This window comes from Manihot esculenta, chromosome 3 (genome assembly GCF_001659605.2).
Source record: "Manihot esculenta cultivar AM560-2 chromosome 3, M.esculenta_v8, whole genome shotgun sequence".
In the NCBI taxonomy this organism is placed as follows: Eukaryota; Viridiplantae; Streptophyta; class Magnoliopsida; order Malpighiales; family Euphorbiaceae; genus Manihot; species Manihot esculenta.
The window spans coordinates 19803939-19818835 of record NC_035163.2 but is presented as its reverse complement, the minus strand read 5'-3'; the positions used below and the strand labels follow the sequence as shown (position 1 = coordinate 19818835).

The window sequence follows — 14897 nt, the reverse complement described above, 5'->3', positions numbered from 1 at the left end:
GAGATAAGAATATTTCTTTTTTACTTCTTAAAACTTCTACTCTTAGAAAGTTTTTCAGTTGACCCAAATCCTTAGTGTGAAAGTTATAATGCAAGGACTCGAGAAAAGAGATTTATATTATCATTTCCTGTAATAATAATATCATCAACATATACGACTAGAAAATGAGATTGATTGTAGAAGACCGAGTGATCACACTTCCTTTTTTCAGTTCAAATGAACTACCTAATTGAACTTTTCAAACCAAGCATCGGGGTTTTGCTTTAAATCATATAGAGATTTCTTCAAATGACAGATTTTCCCACGCTTTCCTTGAGCAATAAAGCCAAGTAGATGCTCTATATACACTTCTTCTTCTTGAAGATTAGTATGAAGAAATGCATTATTGATATCTTGTTAATGTAACGGCCAATGTTGAGAAGCAACGAGGGATATGAATAATTGCACATAAGTCATTTTGGCCATATGGGAGAGGGTATTTGAGTGGTCTACTCTATAAGTTTGTGCATATCCCTTAGCAACAAGTCTAGCTTTGAGTTTACAGAACCATCAAGATTAACTTTACTTGTAAAAATCATTTTATATCCCACAGTTTCCTTATCTTGACGTAGTGTTGTTAAGGCGAGAAACGATATTAAGGCAACATGGTCCCTTATCACCTTAGGCAAGAGGGAACCCCTTTTTGAAACAGGGGACAAAGCCAAATTTTATATATATATTCAATTGAATATATATATGTTTTAGGAAAATTGCTATTTAGTCCTCATGTAATAGAGAAACTCATTAATTGGTCCCGCGATTTTAAAATATATTAAAATATTCTTGACGTTTTAAATGGCCTGCAAATTAGTTTCTCTGTTAATTTTAGTGTGTTACTATTTAATCTTTATAGTTTGGACAACCGAAATAATTAACTAGTAGATTTTTTAAAATGTCAAGGACATTTTAATATATTTTTTAAAACCAAGGGACTAATTAATGAGTTCTCTTATAACGGACTAAATAGTAAATTTTTTTATATATTATTTACAATAATATAAGAGAATAGGTAGTTTGTACCTCGCCCTCTCCTCGCCTCTAGCCTCCCCCTTGAGGTGCTCCCCTCAAGGTAGAGAGCCTCACTTGGTAGGTTGCATTGCCTCATCTAGTGCCTTGTTGGCCAACACTGACTTGAGATAAATCTACTAGATCCCATGTCTTGTTATCATCCAATGCTCTTTTATCTCCTCAAACATTGGATCATGCCAACCAAATGAAACAAGGCTTTTTTAATTGTTTTAGGTTTGAAAGTAGAGTCTAGGGACACAATTAGAGAACTAGACGAGGATGATAAGTGATCATGTGAAATGAAATTGGCCATAGAGTAAGTAGACTTACATTGGCATTTCCTTTTCCAAAGGCTAATAGAAAGGTCAAGATCACTTGGTGGCAGGTTTGATGACCAAGAAGATGTTGCTAGAGGAAATGTCTCATTAGTTGCTTGTCTTTTGAAATGACCTGAACAACTAGCGGCTTCATTGGAGCTGCTGGAGGAACACTACTAGCTGATTGTTCAGGAGAAGTACTAGAGGGAAGATCTAGAAAATAACATTGATACCTCTTTTAAAAGGGAGAATATCCCAAAAAGACTCTTCAAGGCTTTGATCTAGTTTAGTGACGTGAGGCCTCACATCACGAATATAGTAAGTACAATCAAATACCCGTGGCTCCAATGGAACAATGGCTTGTTGGGAAAAGGATAAGGTGGGGAATTTCACCATTGAGTGCTATAGATGGCATGTGATTAATAAAAAACATACTGTAGAGACAATATCGACCCAAAACTGCTTAGTAACTTCAAGAAGATGTTGATTCTTCCATTCTACCACCCCATCCATTTTGAGATAGTGTATCATCACATGAAGATTGGTGAAAGATACATTGTTGAGTCATTTAAGTCTGAAATGTTGTTGACATGTATTAAAGGAAATAGCCAGGCTATTTCGAAGAAGGAACCAGAGGTTCGCTGGAGCTGCCACTTGTCCTTACTTGCCAACACGTGGAATCTGTGATAGAACGTAACAGCGGCACGTGAGCCCCACTTGCAGACTGTTCGATCACCATTTTTAGAGTTTTGGCTAAGCACATGGTGGCGCTCCTTGCTAGACCGATAGTGAGACAAAGTGGTCACTGGAGTTGATGAAGCAAAGAAGCAGAACCCTGGGTAGAACTCACCTAGAAACTAACGTATTCAAATGAGCCAAGAGGCTCTGATACCATGTAAGAACACGAGGAATTGAAAGAATTTTTAGTGTATTTCATTATGTGAATAATAGTGATATATATACAGGATACAAGGACTTTGGATATGAAAATATTCTATATTTTAGATAAAATTTGCCCATATATTAAATCCTATAGTCATGACCCAAAATTGTGCTACCTATTGTGGTAAGTCAATCATCTACAAGCTGTACACACTCTAACAGAGGGATTCTTGAATTTGACGAGTTATATGAGAATCAAAGTGTGCAAGGGAGGAATGATAGGGATTAAGGGGTGTCAACAATAGAAAAGGGAGTGAAGTGTAAGATCGCTTTATTGAAAGCTTCTAAAATGAGAGACGAGTCAAGTAAGAATTCTTTTAGCAATCAAAATTTCAGTCATGTGTCCTTTCTTGCCTAAATGCTTAATGGGAAAAGCATATTACTAAATATTTTGTTGAAAAAGGGGAAAATGCTTAGTTGATACATTTTTTTGTTGTTTAGAATGGGAAATTATTTGCTTCTATGTTATGTATGGATGAAATGTGTTGCTTCTGGATTTAATTGGGTCTATTTGGAAAATTTAGATTGAGTTTGGGGAGAATTAGTATTAAGTTTCTAAATATTTAGCAAATTCACTAGTTCGTTTCTATTTCAAATAATTAATGTCACTGTATTTTATAAAATCAAACTATTTAGTTTTGTTATAAAAAAAACCAGTAGTTGTCTTAAATATTTATATTATTTAGTCCTTATAACTTTAAATGCTCATACTATTTAGTCTCTCTGATTAAAAATAAAACAAGTTGACTAGCAATATCTCTAATAGAAGAACTAAACAGTTTGATTTTATAAAATATAGAAACATTGTAATTGACTGGTTTTGAAATGGAGATGAACTAATGAATTTTCTAACAGCCTAGAGACCTTATAGTAATTCTCCCTTGATTTTAATATCTGTAGGGTAGGTGTTTATATGATCCATGGGCTAAATCTATTCTTTCCTGGGAATTTACAACTTAAGTGGAAAAAATAAAGATAAATTATTCTAAATTCTTCATTTTGGGCGATAGTTGATTTTTATGTGATTATTTTCCTTTAAAGATATTTTTGATAATAATTTTCTCCTTTTTGGACTTTGAAGTGCATCCTTAGAGTGGAAGAGAGGAACTATTGACTTTTGCTTATTAAATAAAAAGTAATTAATTACAATAGTTCAATGTGAAGTTGTGAACGGAAGCTTCATTTCTAACATTTTATTGCAGATTATCATTCCTTAGATACATCAATAGACTTTTATTGCTTGTTAATCTATTTATTGTCTTTTTCTCAACATAATCTTTTTATTTTATGTTCTTCGTGCTAAATTTTCCACCACCATTTTTTCTTTCAATTTAGGGTTCGGTTCCACTATGGTCATCCAGATGTGTTCGATAGGCTTTTTCACCTCACTAGAGGGGGTGTTAGTAAAGCATCAAAAGTTATCAATTTAAGTGAAGACATTTTTGCTGGTTTGTTTCTTGTAGAACTCCCCTTTGGTTTTGTCCGTTATCTTTTCTTCTGCTGAGTAACTTTAAGTTAATTTCTACTGTAGGTTTCAATTCTACACTTCGTGAAGGCAATGTTACACATCATGAATACATTCAAGTCGGGAAGGGGAGGGATGTGGGACTCAATCATATTTCTATGTTTGAGGCCAAAATTGCTAATGGTAATGGTGAGCAGACGCTGAGTCGTGATATATACCGGCTTGGACACCGCTTTGACTTTTTCCGTATGTTGTCTTGCTATTTCACCACTGTTGGTTTCTACTTCAGTACTCTGGTACGTTACGAACTTCAGTTTTATCGTAATACATTAGAATTATATGTATGCTGTAGATTCTAAAGTTTTTTTTATTTTTTTTGTCTTACAGATTACTGTTCTTACTGTATATATATTCCTTTATGGCCGTCTTTATCTTGTTCTGAGTGGATTGGAAGAAGGTTTAATTGATCAGAAAGCAATTCGAGATAATAAACCTCTTCAAGTGGCTCTTGCTTCTCAATCTTTTGTTCAAATTGGGATTTTGATGGCCTTGCCTATGCTGATGGAAATTGGCCTGGAAAGGGGTTTTCGAACTGCGCTAAGTGAATTTATATTAATGCAATTGCAACTTGCACCAGTATTTTTCACATTTTCTCTCGGAACCAAGACACACTATTATGGAAGGACTTTGCTTCATGGAGGTGCGAAATACAGGCCTACAGGTCGAGGATTTGTGGTGTTCCATGCCAAGTTTGCTGAGAACTACAGGCTTTATTCTCGCAGCCACTTTGTGAAGGGTATTGAGATGATGATTTTGCTTGTTGTGTACCAAATCTTTGGCCAGCCTTACAGAAGTGCTCTTGCTTATATCTTGATTACTATATCTATGTGGTTTATGGTTGGGACATGGCTTTTTGCTCCCTTCCTGTTTAATCCCTCTGGTTTTGAGTGGCAAAAGATCGTTGATGATTGGACTGATTGGAATAAATGGATTAGCAACCGAGGGGGTATAGGTGTACTTCCAGAAAAGAGTTGGGAATCATGGTGGGAGGAGGAACAAGAGCATCTTCGTCACTCAGGAAAACGTGGAATTGTGGCTGAGATACTGTTATCTTTACGATTCTTTATCTATCAATATGGGCTTGTATATCACTTAAAGATTACAGAGAACACCAAAAGTTTTCTGGTACGTCATCTGCAATTATTTTTCCTTTTCTATACTTAGAACTTATTTCTTATCAAAAGAGGGATGAAGCACAAAATCAACATCAGTGTTCTTTCCGTTTCTCATAGGTCTATGGAATATCCTGGCTGGTCATCTTTCTAATATTGTTTGTGATGAAGGTAAGCAACTGCTTCTTAAATGGCTAAATGGTCAAAAAAATCTCAAACTTTTTTTTTTTTTAACTTTTGCAATGATAGTCAATTCTTTTATTTTTCTTTGCAATTTTAGCCAATTTTTGAAGGTTAATTTTTCATAGCCCAAGGCAAATTTGGTTCTAAATCAGCTTTTAGCTTATGTGACAATTTTTACAGTTGATATCTCCAATTTTGACATCGAGTTATATGTGTATATATACTAAATATATGTACCGATTATATTTGCAAAAAGTTGAAAAAGTTCAATATTTTTTTTTTTAATATTAGGCCTTAATCTTTTTTACATGCATAGTTTTGGGCCACATTGGTTGTTCGATTTTTCTGTTGGCGTGTAGGAGGAAACAGTCAGTTATTTGGCTTCAGTTTTATATGATTCATGAATAACTTTGGGTGCATCAAAATGTTCTTCAAAATTAACTCTTCTGATGAGGCTATTGAGTAATTTTTGTTGCAAACTGAGGGTATGTATAAGACAAGCACAACCTGTTTATGAAGGGAAAACAAGAATAAAAATTACTTTGGAGAACTGTATCATCTGTTTGCCATCTTTATATGGTTTAGATTAAAACCATACAAGTAAATATGTAAATTTCCTCTGAAACTACTGAACCTGTAATTTGCTAAATTGCGTATGTGAAAGCATGCTCACTTGTATGATTCGATGTATCTGTTTTCCTTCTGCAGACAGTATCTGTTGGAAGACGCAAGTTCAGTGCAAACTTCCAGCTTGTGTTTCGTCTGATCAAGGGACTGATATTCCTTACTTTCGTCTCCATTCTGGTGACTTTAATTGCACTGCCTCACATGACAATTCAAGATATAGTTGTATGCATTCTTGCTTTCATGCCAACTGGCTGGGGGATGCTTTTGGTAAGTGAATTTAAAACTTTGTAATTATCATTGACATTTTAGTCTAAAACTGGGTTATAAATTATAAGGTAGAATGAGATCCTGTGCTTTCTGACTTGCAAACAAGAGCCTGCATGTGCATATTGGCGAATGTGGTACCTTCAGCTATGTGCATGCTTTCATGAAATAGCTTCTCACTTTATAGAAACTTCTTTGAGCCCCAGTAGTGTACCTTGTGCACAAATCGGGTGGAACCAAGTAGTTATTGCTGAGAAAATGAAGCTTAAGGAAAATAAGATCAGAATCCAGAAGCTTAAAAGAGGATTCATATTCAATATAGGGTTATAAAGGATATTATGTAGTACCTCCATGAGTTAGTTATACTAGGTAGGTGGGCACTCAATAGATGCAGATGATAATATTTAGCTTATTTGTGATGTCATTATATTTTATTTACATTATTGTAGTATAGATTAGTTACGATTTTACAATCTATATTTGGTTATACTAAATCTAGTATAACCTTCTTAATATGCAATAGAATGTTATTTTCCAAATAAATAAGTAAAAATAAAATAAATACTGGTAAATTATTATAATTTAAAAGGAAAAGGAGGTTGTAAGTTTAATACATCAAAAAAGTAATTCTTTTATTACCAATAAAATGTAATTTTCAATATTATTTAAAAATTTATAGTAAGATAAAACTTGAAATTTAAGCACTTATATGATAGCTAATATATCTTTGTGTCGGAGGAAGTATTAAGTTAGAAAAAAAAAATCTCCAAAACAAAGCATACTGAATGCCTAATTATAACTTGATATAAAAATCTTGAAATTTGTCGGACAGAACCGGCCGTAGTGCCTTGGATCACATGAATAGAAAATTAACAATGCTGACTGCGGAGTTGCATCATCAGCTTGAGGCATTTCAATGTCCTTCTAATGTTGCTTTCCTTTTTACAGATTGCACAAGCTTGTAAGCCTCTTGTTCATCGCGCTGGCTTTTGGGGATCAGTTCGGACTCTGGCACGTGGTTATGAAATCATCATGGGATTGCTTCTGTTCACTCCAGTTGCATTCCTCGCCTGGTTTCCTTTTGTGTCTGAATTCCAGACTCGTATGCTTTTCAACCAGGCATTTAGTAGAGGTCTGCAAATTTCACGTATTCTTGGTGGTCCAAGGAAGGATGGGTCTTCTCGAAACAAGGAGTAACCTTGTCCTGGTAGTGTCAACAGGCTAATGAGAATCTTGTCCATGTCTACTGTAACCGACTGTTGTAATTATGAAACAGGGGAGTAAATGTGATGATGGATGAGAGGAAGCGAATTTTGGTAATTGGAATTTATCAAAAAGCTGCCTTCCTAATTGTTATATTAATTTCTGTAAGCTATCACTAATCCATGATTAATTTAATTCCAAGTAGAATTTTGTGGGCAAAATTAATAGTAAATGCCAGTTGATGATATATTGTCCAGATAACTGGAACGCATGGAATGATTTCAGGTAGACCTTTTAATTTGGTTATGTAGAGGTTGAAGCTCAAAATTGTAGTTATAGGCGGATTGCCAAATCAGGATGGATAGACGGAGTTTATATTTGCTGAAGCTCTTGACCTTGGACAAGTTTTAAAGTGGGCAGTAGACCATTAGTTGAACTGCATACAATTTGAAGTAGATACGATACGCAGGAGCTATGATTTTGGTACCTAATCTCATGACATGAGCCTTAATTCTTTTGTTGTGGATACTCTATTTGTTGGCTCTCTTTAAATAATGAACTTTATTCCTTGTTTCAAGAAAAAAATAATGATATGTTAATTCAGTAATTAAGGAATTTATTGTCAACGATTTTTTAAAATCTTAATAATATTTTAATATATTTTTAAAAATTAATAGAAGTTAATTTATTTAAACTAAATAGCAATTTGTTATATTCAATTTACATATATATTAATTGTAATTCAATAATTATAGTGATGTGTCAAGTATATTTTATATGAAAAAATTGAGCTTAATATATAATTATGTCAATATAAGATTTGGAAGCTTTTTAATATCTGAATTAAAATTAAAGTTTATTTTGAATATCTAAATTTATGCAAATTATAATAATTGAATATAAATTATATATAATATCAATAATTTATTAAAAAATAAAAAAAATTAATGTATTGCTAATCGTATTTTAACTTTTCCTCATTGTGATTTAAATTCTTATTAAACACTGAAATGATTTTTTTCTTATTAAAAATAATCTTATTATTTTATAAAAAATTTAGAGTACAATTCATAAAATTTAAAATATAATAATGTGATTTTTAATTAAGTATTAATAATATGATTAATTTATATATAAATATTATATTTTATAAATTTAACTGTTTAATAATATAATATGATTTTTTATTTAATAATATAATATAATACCATTTAATTTAAATATTTAATGAATTAGAGAAATATACGTGTGTGTTAAAAAAATTGTAGCACTCCAAACTCTTTAAGCTATATTTTGTTGCATTTAGCCAACGCAACATCGCCAAAGCAAAAGCCGATAACCTCATATGACTTGTCTTGGCCTATAAGATAAATTTACTTTTTATGTACGATAAAAAGGCATAATTAATACTAATTAAAATTATAAATTTATATCATTCTTAAAATTTGTTATCAATTCATATTATTCATTAGAAATTATGTAATTCATATTATTGAATTATTTATATAATTAATGAATTTTACTTTTCAATTTATATTAAATAATAGCATATTTATAATTAATAATGAATTATTATTTAAAAATTAAAATATATTTATTTTTATGGAAAGAAAGGAAGGATTAATTTTTATAATTTATTAAGATACTGTATTTTGTTGTATTTAAATTATTTATTCTTTTGCCATATTAAAAATAATTCATAATAATGATAATGCTTTATAAATTTTTAATGTAAAATATAATATATTAAGATTCCTCCTTTATTAGGGAAATGCAACTAAAATAAATAAATTTAATTATTTAATTAATCTTCGTAGCGATAACTAATTTAATAAAATAGTCACATTTTTTTTAAGAAATCCAAATTAAAAATGCTCAAGGAATTAATTTTTGGAAATTTGAGGGGTAAAATGGAAATTCAATCAAACCCTGATATCAAATCCAATGAGAAGAGTGACACGTGGATTGTTTTATCGACGTTGATTCCTGAGCGGAAAGAAGAATCCAACCGCCATTGGTTTTCCTTATCCTCTATAAAACGAATCTTATGCGCTTCACGGCAATTCAAGGAAGCGAAACGGTCCTTTCAAAGTAGTGGAAGAAATTTCCAGATCTCTATAAAACTAGAAGGAAATTTATAAATCCAAGCTTTAAGATCCAAAATTGAATTAAAGGTTTTAGGAATTTCGTTCTTGGATTGATTTCTTTTGCTCTAGGTTTCAAAACCCGGAAAGGTTTTTACTGTAATTTCTTTTTTAGGGTTTCTGGCAGGGAGAATGAACGATCAATCGCAGATGATGAATCCAGCGCAGATGATGAGCCAGGCGCAGATGATGAGTCAACCTCAGGTAATGAATCCGGTTCAGCCTCAGATTTTGAGTCAGAATCCGGCGGTTTTGGTTCAATCGCAGGCCATGAGCCAACCTCCTCCCCAGGTGTTGACCCCGGTTCAGTCTCAGTCTCAGATGATGAGTCATGTTGGAGCAATGAACCAGCAGCAACCTCCGATGATGATGAGGATGAATCAGAGAAGCTACAAGCCATGGCCACCTCAGCAACAGTCTTCAATGGAAGCGAACAAGTTCCAGAATCAACAAAACCCTTCGAAGTTCAATAGTAACATTAATAATAACTTTGTCCCTTCAAAGCCCAGAAGCAGCACGAATTGGAAGGGCAAAAACATCAACAACAAAGACCAGAGAAGAATGGACAAGCCCATGTCTAATAAACCCATCATCTCCAACGCTGCCTTGGCTGCCGCGGGACCTAGTGGTAGCGGTGGTTATAAGCCCCCTAGCCTAAATGAACTCCAAACCCAAAACCGGATGAAAGCTCGAAAATACTATCACCCAAAGAAAAAGTTCAACAACCGATTTGCCCCATATGCACCTCGAAACACAACGTCTTTTATTATCCGTGCAAAAAAAGCTGGAGGAATCGCATCCTTAGTGTCCCCTTGTCCGGTGACCCCTGCTGTTTTGCCCACTCCGATATTCTCGCCGTCGAGAGAGGTATTAGGTGACATGGCAAAGGAAGAGTGGGGTGTTGATGGATATGGTTCTATGAAGGGTCTGATTAGACTGAGATCACCTGGAAATGAAGCGGAGGTTCATGATGAGGAGGATGAAGATGAGGGCAATGGGTCGAGTGAGAGTGATGTGGAAGAACATGTGGAGGTGGAAAGGAGATTGGACCATGATTTGAGTAGGTTTGAGATGATTTACCCGACTTATGGAGGTGGGGACTATAGTTACAATAACATCTTGGAGAATAGGGTGGATGATCAAGATACCCATATAGCACAATTGGAAGAAGAGAACTTGACATTGAAAGAGAGGTTGTTTCTGATGGAGAGAGAGTTGGGGGATTTGAGGAGGAGGTTGCAGTTCTTAGAGAGGCAGCAAGGTCAGGGAATCAGTGTTATGCCTGTCCCTGTGGAAGATATTAATGAGGAGGTTGTTGAAAATGTTTATGAGAATGATGAAAATGAGAATGAGAGTGATGGAGGATCGGATGTTGGTGGAACTGGAAATGATAATAATGACGAGATGGAGTATGTGGGTGGAAATGGGGAAAGGAGGACTATTCCAAATGATGTCAAGGGGAGCCATGATGTTTGTATGGAAGAGACTGTGTCGTATAATGACGAAATTGGGAAGGATGCGGTGAAGAATAAAATTTCGAGAAGTGAGCTTGTGGTTAGAAATGAAGTGATTGAGAAGGATGATGAGGCAAAAGGTGAGGAAGTGGGGAGTGATGTTGTAATGGAAAAATTGATTGCGAAGGAGGAGGAGTTGTCTAAGGGTGATGGTTTTGTTAATGAGATTGTGCAGGACGTGCTGGCTGAAGAATCCAACTTAGGGAAGAGCATTGGCAGCGGTGACTAATCTAGTTGTCCCGTGTTAATGTAAGTCTCTTCTCTGAATAATAGAACGTATCATTTGTCTCTTTGCACACTGGATATATGGCAGTCAATGTAGATGTTTGGTTTTCTTTTTGTTTGTGATTTTATATTTTGTTGGTCAAGGGGGGAATAAGGACAAATTGAAATATGTTCTCTCTTTTTCCCTACTATGGAATAGCAAATGTAGGTTGTAGTTTCTTAGTTTTTGTCCTTTTCTGTTTTTGGTTGGGGTTGTTTGAGGTAGGGGCCTTCCATGTTGGGAGTTGGTAGGAAGTTTGTATGGAGGTTCATTCTGATAAACATATAAGTCTCTGTGTACCTTGCTCTTTATCTGGTGTTTGAATGGGACCTCAACTGCTAATCTAAATCCTTAACCATTTATGGGCTTTTCTCATCTTTAATGCCATTAAACCTTTTTGGTGCATTTGATATTTCTGCTATTAACTTTATCTATTTCTTTTACAAAATTATTTACTTCTTTATTATGGCTCTTTGATTCTGGTTTGAACAGAGGGTTTCAGCTGCTCTGCTTGTATAATGCTATTTTGTTGTTTAATGTGTTCATATCATGAGACTTGCTTCACCCTCTGCTTTATGGATAAATCTTTAATGTACTTTGTGGTGGTTTCTCCATGGAATTCTGAACAGTTGTGAGCATGAAGAGCCTCTCCAGAATAGAGGTTAGTGGTTTTAATCAGTCTGATTGTATGAATGATTTTAGTGTTAAAGTGCAGATCTATTATGTCCTTTTTCTAGATATGAACTGAGGTAGGAAACCAACAATTGGAGTCTAATGAACATTGTCATTTGTGAACAAGGACAAGAGGTATTTGGCTGCCTAAACTGTTTTAACATTTACCATTGCAATAAATATGTCTCTAATAGATGTCAATTATTTACTTTACAACTTTTGTTTGGGACATCTATCAGTTTATTATGGCATGCAATGTACTCTGAAGAAGTCTGAATTATATTGGAGGGTGGAGCTACTCAATAGCAAATAGGAAAATGATTAGCCAGAAGGGGATTGGTACACATTTTTGTGAAGCTCTCAGTAAAAGTGACTCCCAAGCATAATTGTTCATCAAAATTGCACTTCATTATCATTAATGGTAATGTAGTATTGTCGATTCCTCTTTTATTTTTTCAGTTTCTTTAAGAACTCATAAGTTTTGTGGCTTCACATATGATGCTAATAGTTAATTATCATCTCTAACAAATGGAAGGAATTTGGCTTATAAAACATGTGTTATTGGACTTGATATTTGTACTATTGAAATCTGACGAGTGCTTGTGATGTTTGATGTATCAAAAAAGTCTGTAACTATCAGTAGTTTTGTGTTTGGGCACTGCATTATTTTGAGTCCTTTTGTCAATTTACTATCAGTAGTTTTGTGTCTGTAACTATCAAAAAAGTCTGCTTGGACTTAGCAGACATCAGTCCCTTTGAGTCCTTTTCTCAACTGGTTGCAACATGGATAGAGATGGGTGGTTGGTCTAGCATAGGAAAAACACAACTTCTTTCCCCAAATAATGTTTTTAGCATCCTAATTTTTTCTTCATGCAGTTGGAAATTTTCTTGCTCATCAGAAAAAGTACTTCGAAAAGGAAGGCAAGAGGAAGAGATGATGTTTGCTAGTCACCTGAACTTACCACAATATATTTTTGCTTAATCAGGACTTGTGGAGATAAATGAGATTAAAGCCTTTAGAAAGAAGTTTTGAAACTAGTTAGGATTTTTTTTCTTATTAGAAATATTTCATATGTGTTCTTAGACAATCGGTTCTCTTGCTTCCATTCGAATTGTTTTTTGCCTGGAGCTATGTAGATAAGATTCCAAATTTTTTCCTGATATTTCTCCTTGTTCAAACTATGCCACTTTGACACATTTATAACCATTTTGTTTGCAATTCTCCCTCTCCTTCGATTAGTCTTTTTAGCACCCATAATTTTCCCAAGAACTGATTCTTCATCTTCATCACCTTCTAAGAAATTATGTTTTCTTCCGTGCTTTTTATTTTATTTTCACATAGTAATGCTAGTTACATTTTGTGTAATGCAATGCATTTTGGCTTTTGGTCCTAGACTTGGTTACTTGGGACAGATCAAGCACCTACTCACACTAGATACCTGTACTACCAAGGAACAGAGGATTGTTAAAATAGTGTAGGAATGGCTAGTATGGGGCTATGCCATCAATGTTACTGCTATATGAATTTTGATGGTTTCAGTTGATGATGATAAGGTGCAACCTGTAGCTAAACTAGTGTCTAATCTGGAGAGCTATAGTGTTCTTCTGGCACATAAATAGGGGTATTTGCATGGATATATTGTTCACATTCAGGTTTTATAGATGGGTATATCCATTTATAAATCATCTGGTTTATGAAATTGGCAGTGAATCCGCAAACAATCGTTGCTTGATGAAGACTCCTCTGACTTTTACAGGCAACCTCTCTCTTAATGGTGTACGGAGTGTACATATTTTCCAAGTAGGCGAACATTCTGATCCAAGTCAAGTGTGTTCAATCTTGGTTCTGAGCTTGAACTGACATGAATGGTAGGCTGCAAACATTTGGAGATTGCATGTAGTTTGGTTTAAACTTAAGTCGACTTGTTGAGTTTATTACTATTTCTATTTTTTAATTAATTCATAAAGAACTTCTTATTACGATTTTTTATGAAGAAAAGTACAATTGATGTTGTAAAAGATTTTGAGATTTATTTTTAGAAACTTATTATTTTCTAATTAATCTTAGCATTCATGTAAACTCACTGTAGTAGTAGACAAAAAGCTAATGCCACGTCTTTTCTTCAGCCTTGTGTTTCATAACTTGCTATCCTAACATTGGTTTTAACCTCAGGAATTTCTTCTCTCACCTTGTTTCCCTTTTATGAGTGCTTGAGTTTTACTCAACTTGGTGGAATCTTGAAGGGGCAAGGAGAACACGTGAAATCTCAGCCATCACATGTGTAAGTCGCATTGCAAATCTCAGCTGACTCGGCAGTGCCATCCATTTGTCAGTCGCATTGCTTTGCAATCTTCATTTTGTCTTGTGAACTTTGTTCATGTGTCCTGCACATGTTATGGTAAGAAACACTACTGTAATAATGCTTTCTATAGCTTATAATTCGTTGTTATTTATTAGTTTCTTTAGTTAATTTTACTTGGAAGTTCTGCATCAACTCCACCCTCACCCCACCTTTCTCAATTGTATATTTGGCAGGGCAAGCTATCATGATTTCAAATGGGTTTTGTAATGAATGGAGGTGGGATGGTTGACTGTGATGAGATGAGCTGATTGCGATAGGTAGGGCAGTTAATATGTTACAATTAGGGGTTTTAGTATAAAATATAAATAGGAGAGAAGCACTTGCAATGGGTCCGTATTCCAAATTTAATAAACAATGCAAATTCTCTCTTCTTCATACGTTGGCAGCTGCAATTTATAGACTTTTAATGTACTTGCACATATATATATTATAATTCTTGTGTTATATATATATATATATAATTATGGACAATACAAACTATTATTTTATCTTTTTATTCACTTATTTTTTTATAATAATTTTAGCATAAAAATATTTTAATTAGTAACTGAAATATATATTTTATGATGTGATATTATTTTCATTCTTAATTAAATGTATATGTTCACGGGATAAAGATTACGTAGTTAGTAAATAGTTTAATTGTGTAATGTATATAATATACTCAATGTTAATGATTGACTTTACATTTAAATGGTAATTTAAGAATGATTTTATTA

General features: G+C 33.9%; 2 protein-coding genes across 15 annotated transcripts in view; both read left to right on the top strand.

Moving 5' to 3' along the window:
• The window catches only part of LOC110611097 (callose synthase 3), a 65378-nt gene extending 57937 nt beyond the window's left edge, over positions 1-7441 (top strand). The window contains exons 38-43 of one of the 2 annotated variants that reach the window (XM_021751222.2): positions 3642-3754; positions 3838-4067; positions 4159-4956; positions 5064-5114; positions 5835-6020; positions 6966-7441. In XM_021751222.2, coding sequence (XP_021606914.1) covers positions 3642-3754; positions 3838-4067; positions 4159-4956; positions 5064-5114; positions 5835-6020; positions 6966-7214 — 1627 coding nt within the window. In that variant the 3' untranslated portion in view covers positions 7215-7441. The remainder of the gene's footprint in view (positions 1-3641; positions 3755-3837; positions 4068-4158; positions 4957-5063; positions 5115-5834; positions 6021-6965) is intronic. The other variant, XM_043954802.1, reaches the window with a different exon arrangement.
• A 1799-nt stretch (positions 7442-9240) lies between these two features.
• On the top strand, positions 9241-14626 carry LOC110611237. Of its 13 annotated transcripts, none has more exons than XR_006350185.1 (6): positions 9278-11127; positions 11773-11804; positions 11881-11950; positions 12055-13684; positions 13989-14214; positions 14352-14626. XR_006350185.1 is itself a non-coding variant. In XM_021751430.2 (2 exons), exon 1 carries the CDS (start codon positions 9497-9499, stop codon positions 11105-11107), a length of 1611 nt encoding a protein of 536 aa, XP_021607122.1. In that variant the 5' UTR covers positions 9278-9496; the 3' UTR covers positions 11108-11127; positions 11636-11654. The 13 variants fall into 13 exon arrangements, 1 of the variants encoding a protein (XP_021607122.1); XR_002487334.2 differs by having other exon boundaries at positions 11773-11950; positions 12055-12236; positions 13573-13684; XR_006350184.1 differs by having other exon boundaries at positions 9241-9394; positions 9480-11127; positions 11773-13684.
• The last annotated feature ends 271 nt before the right edge of the window (positions 14627-14897 follow it).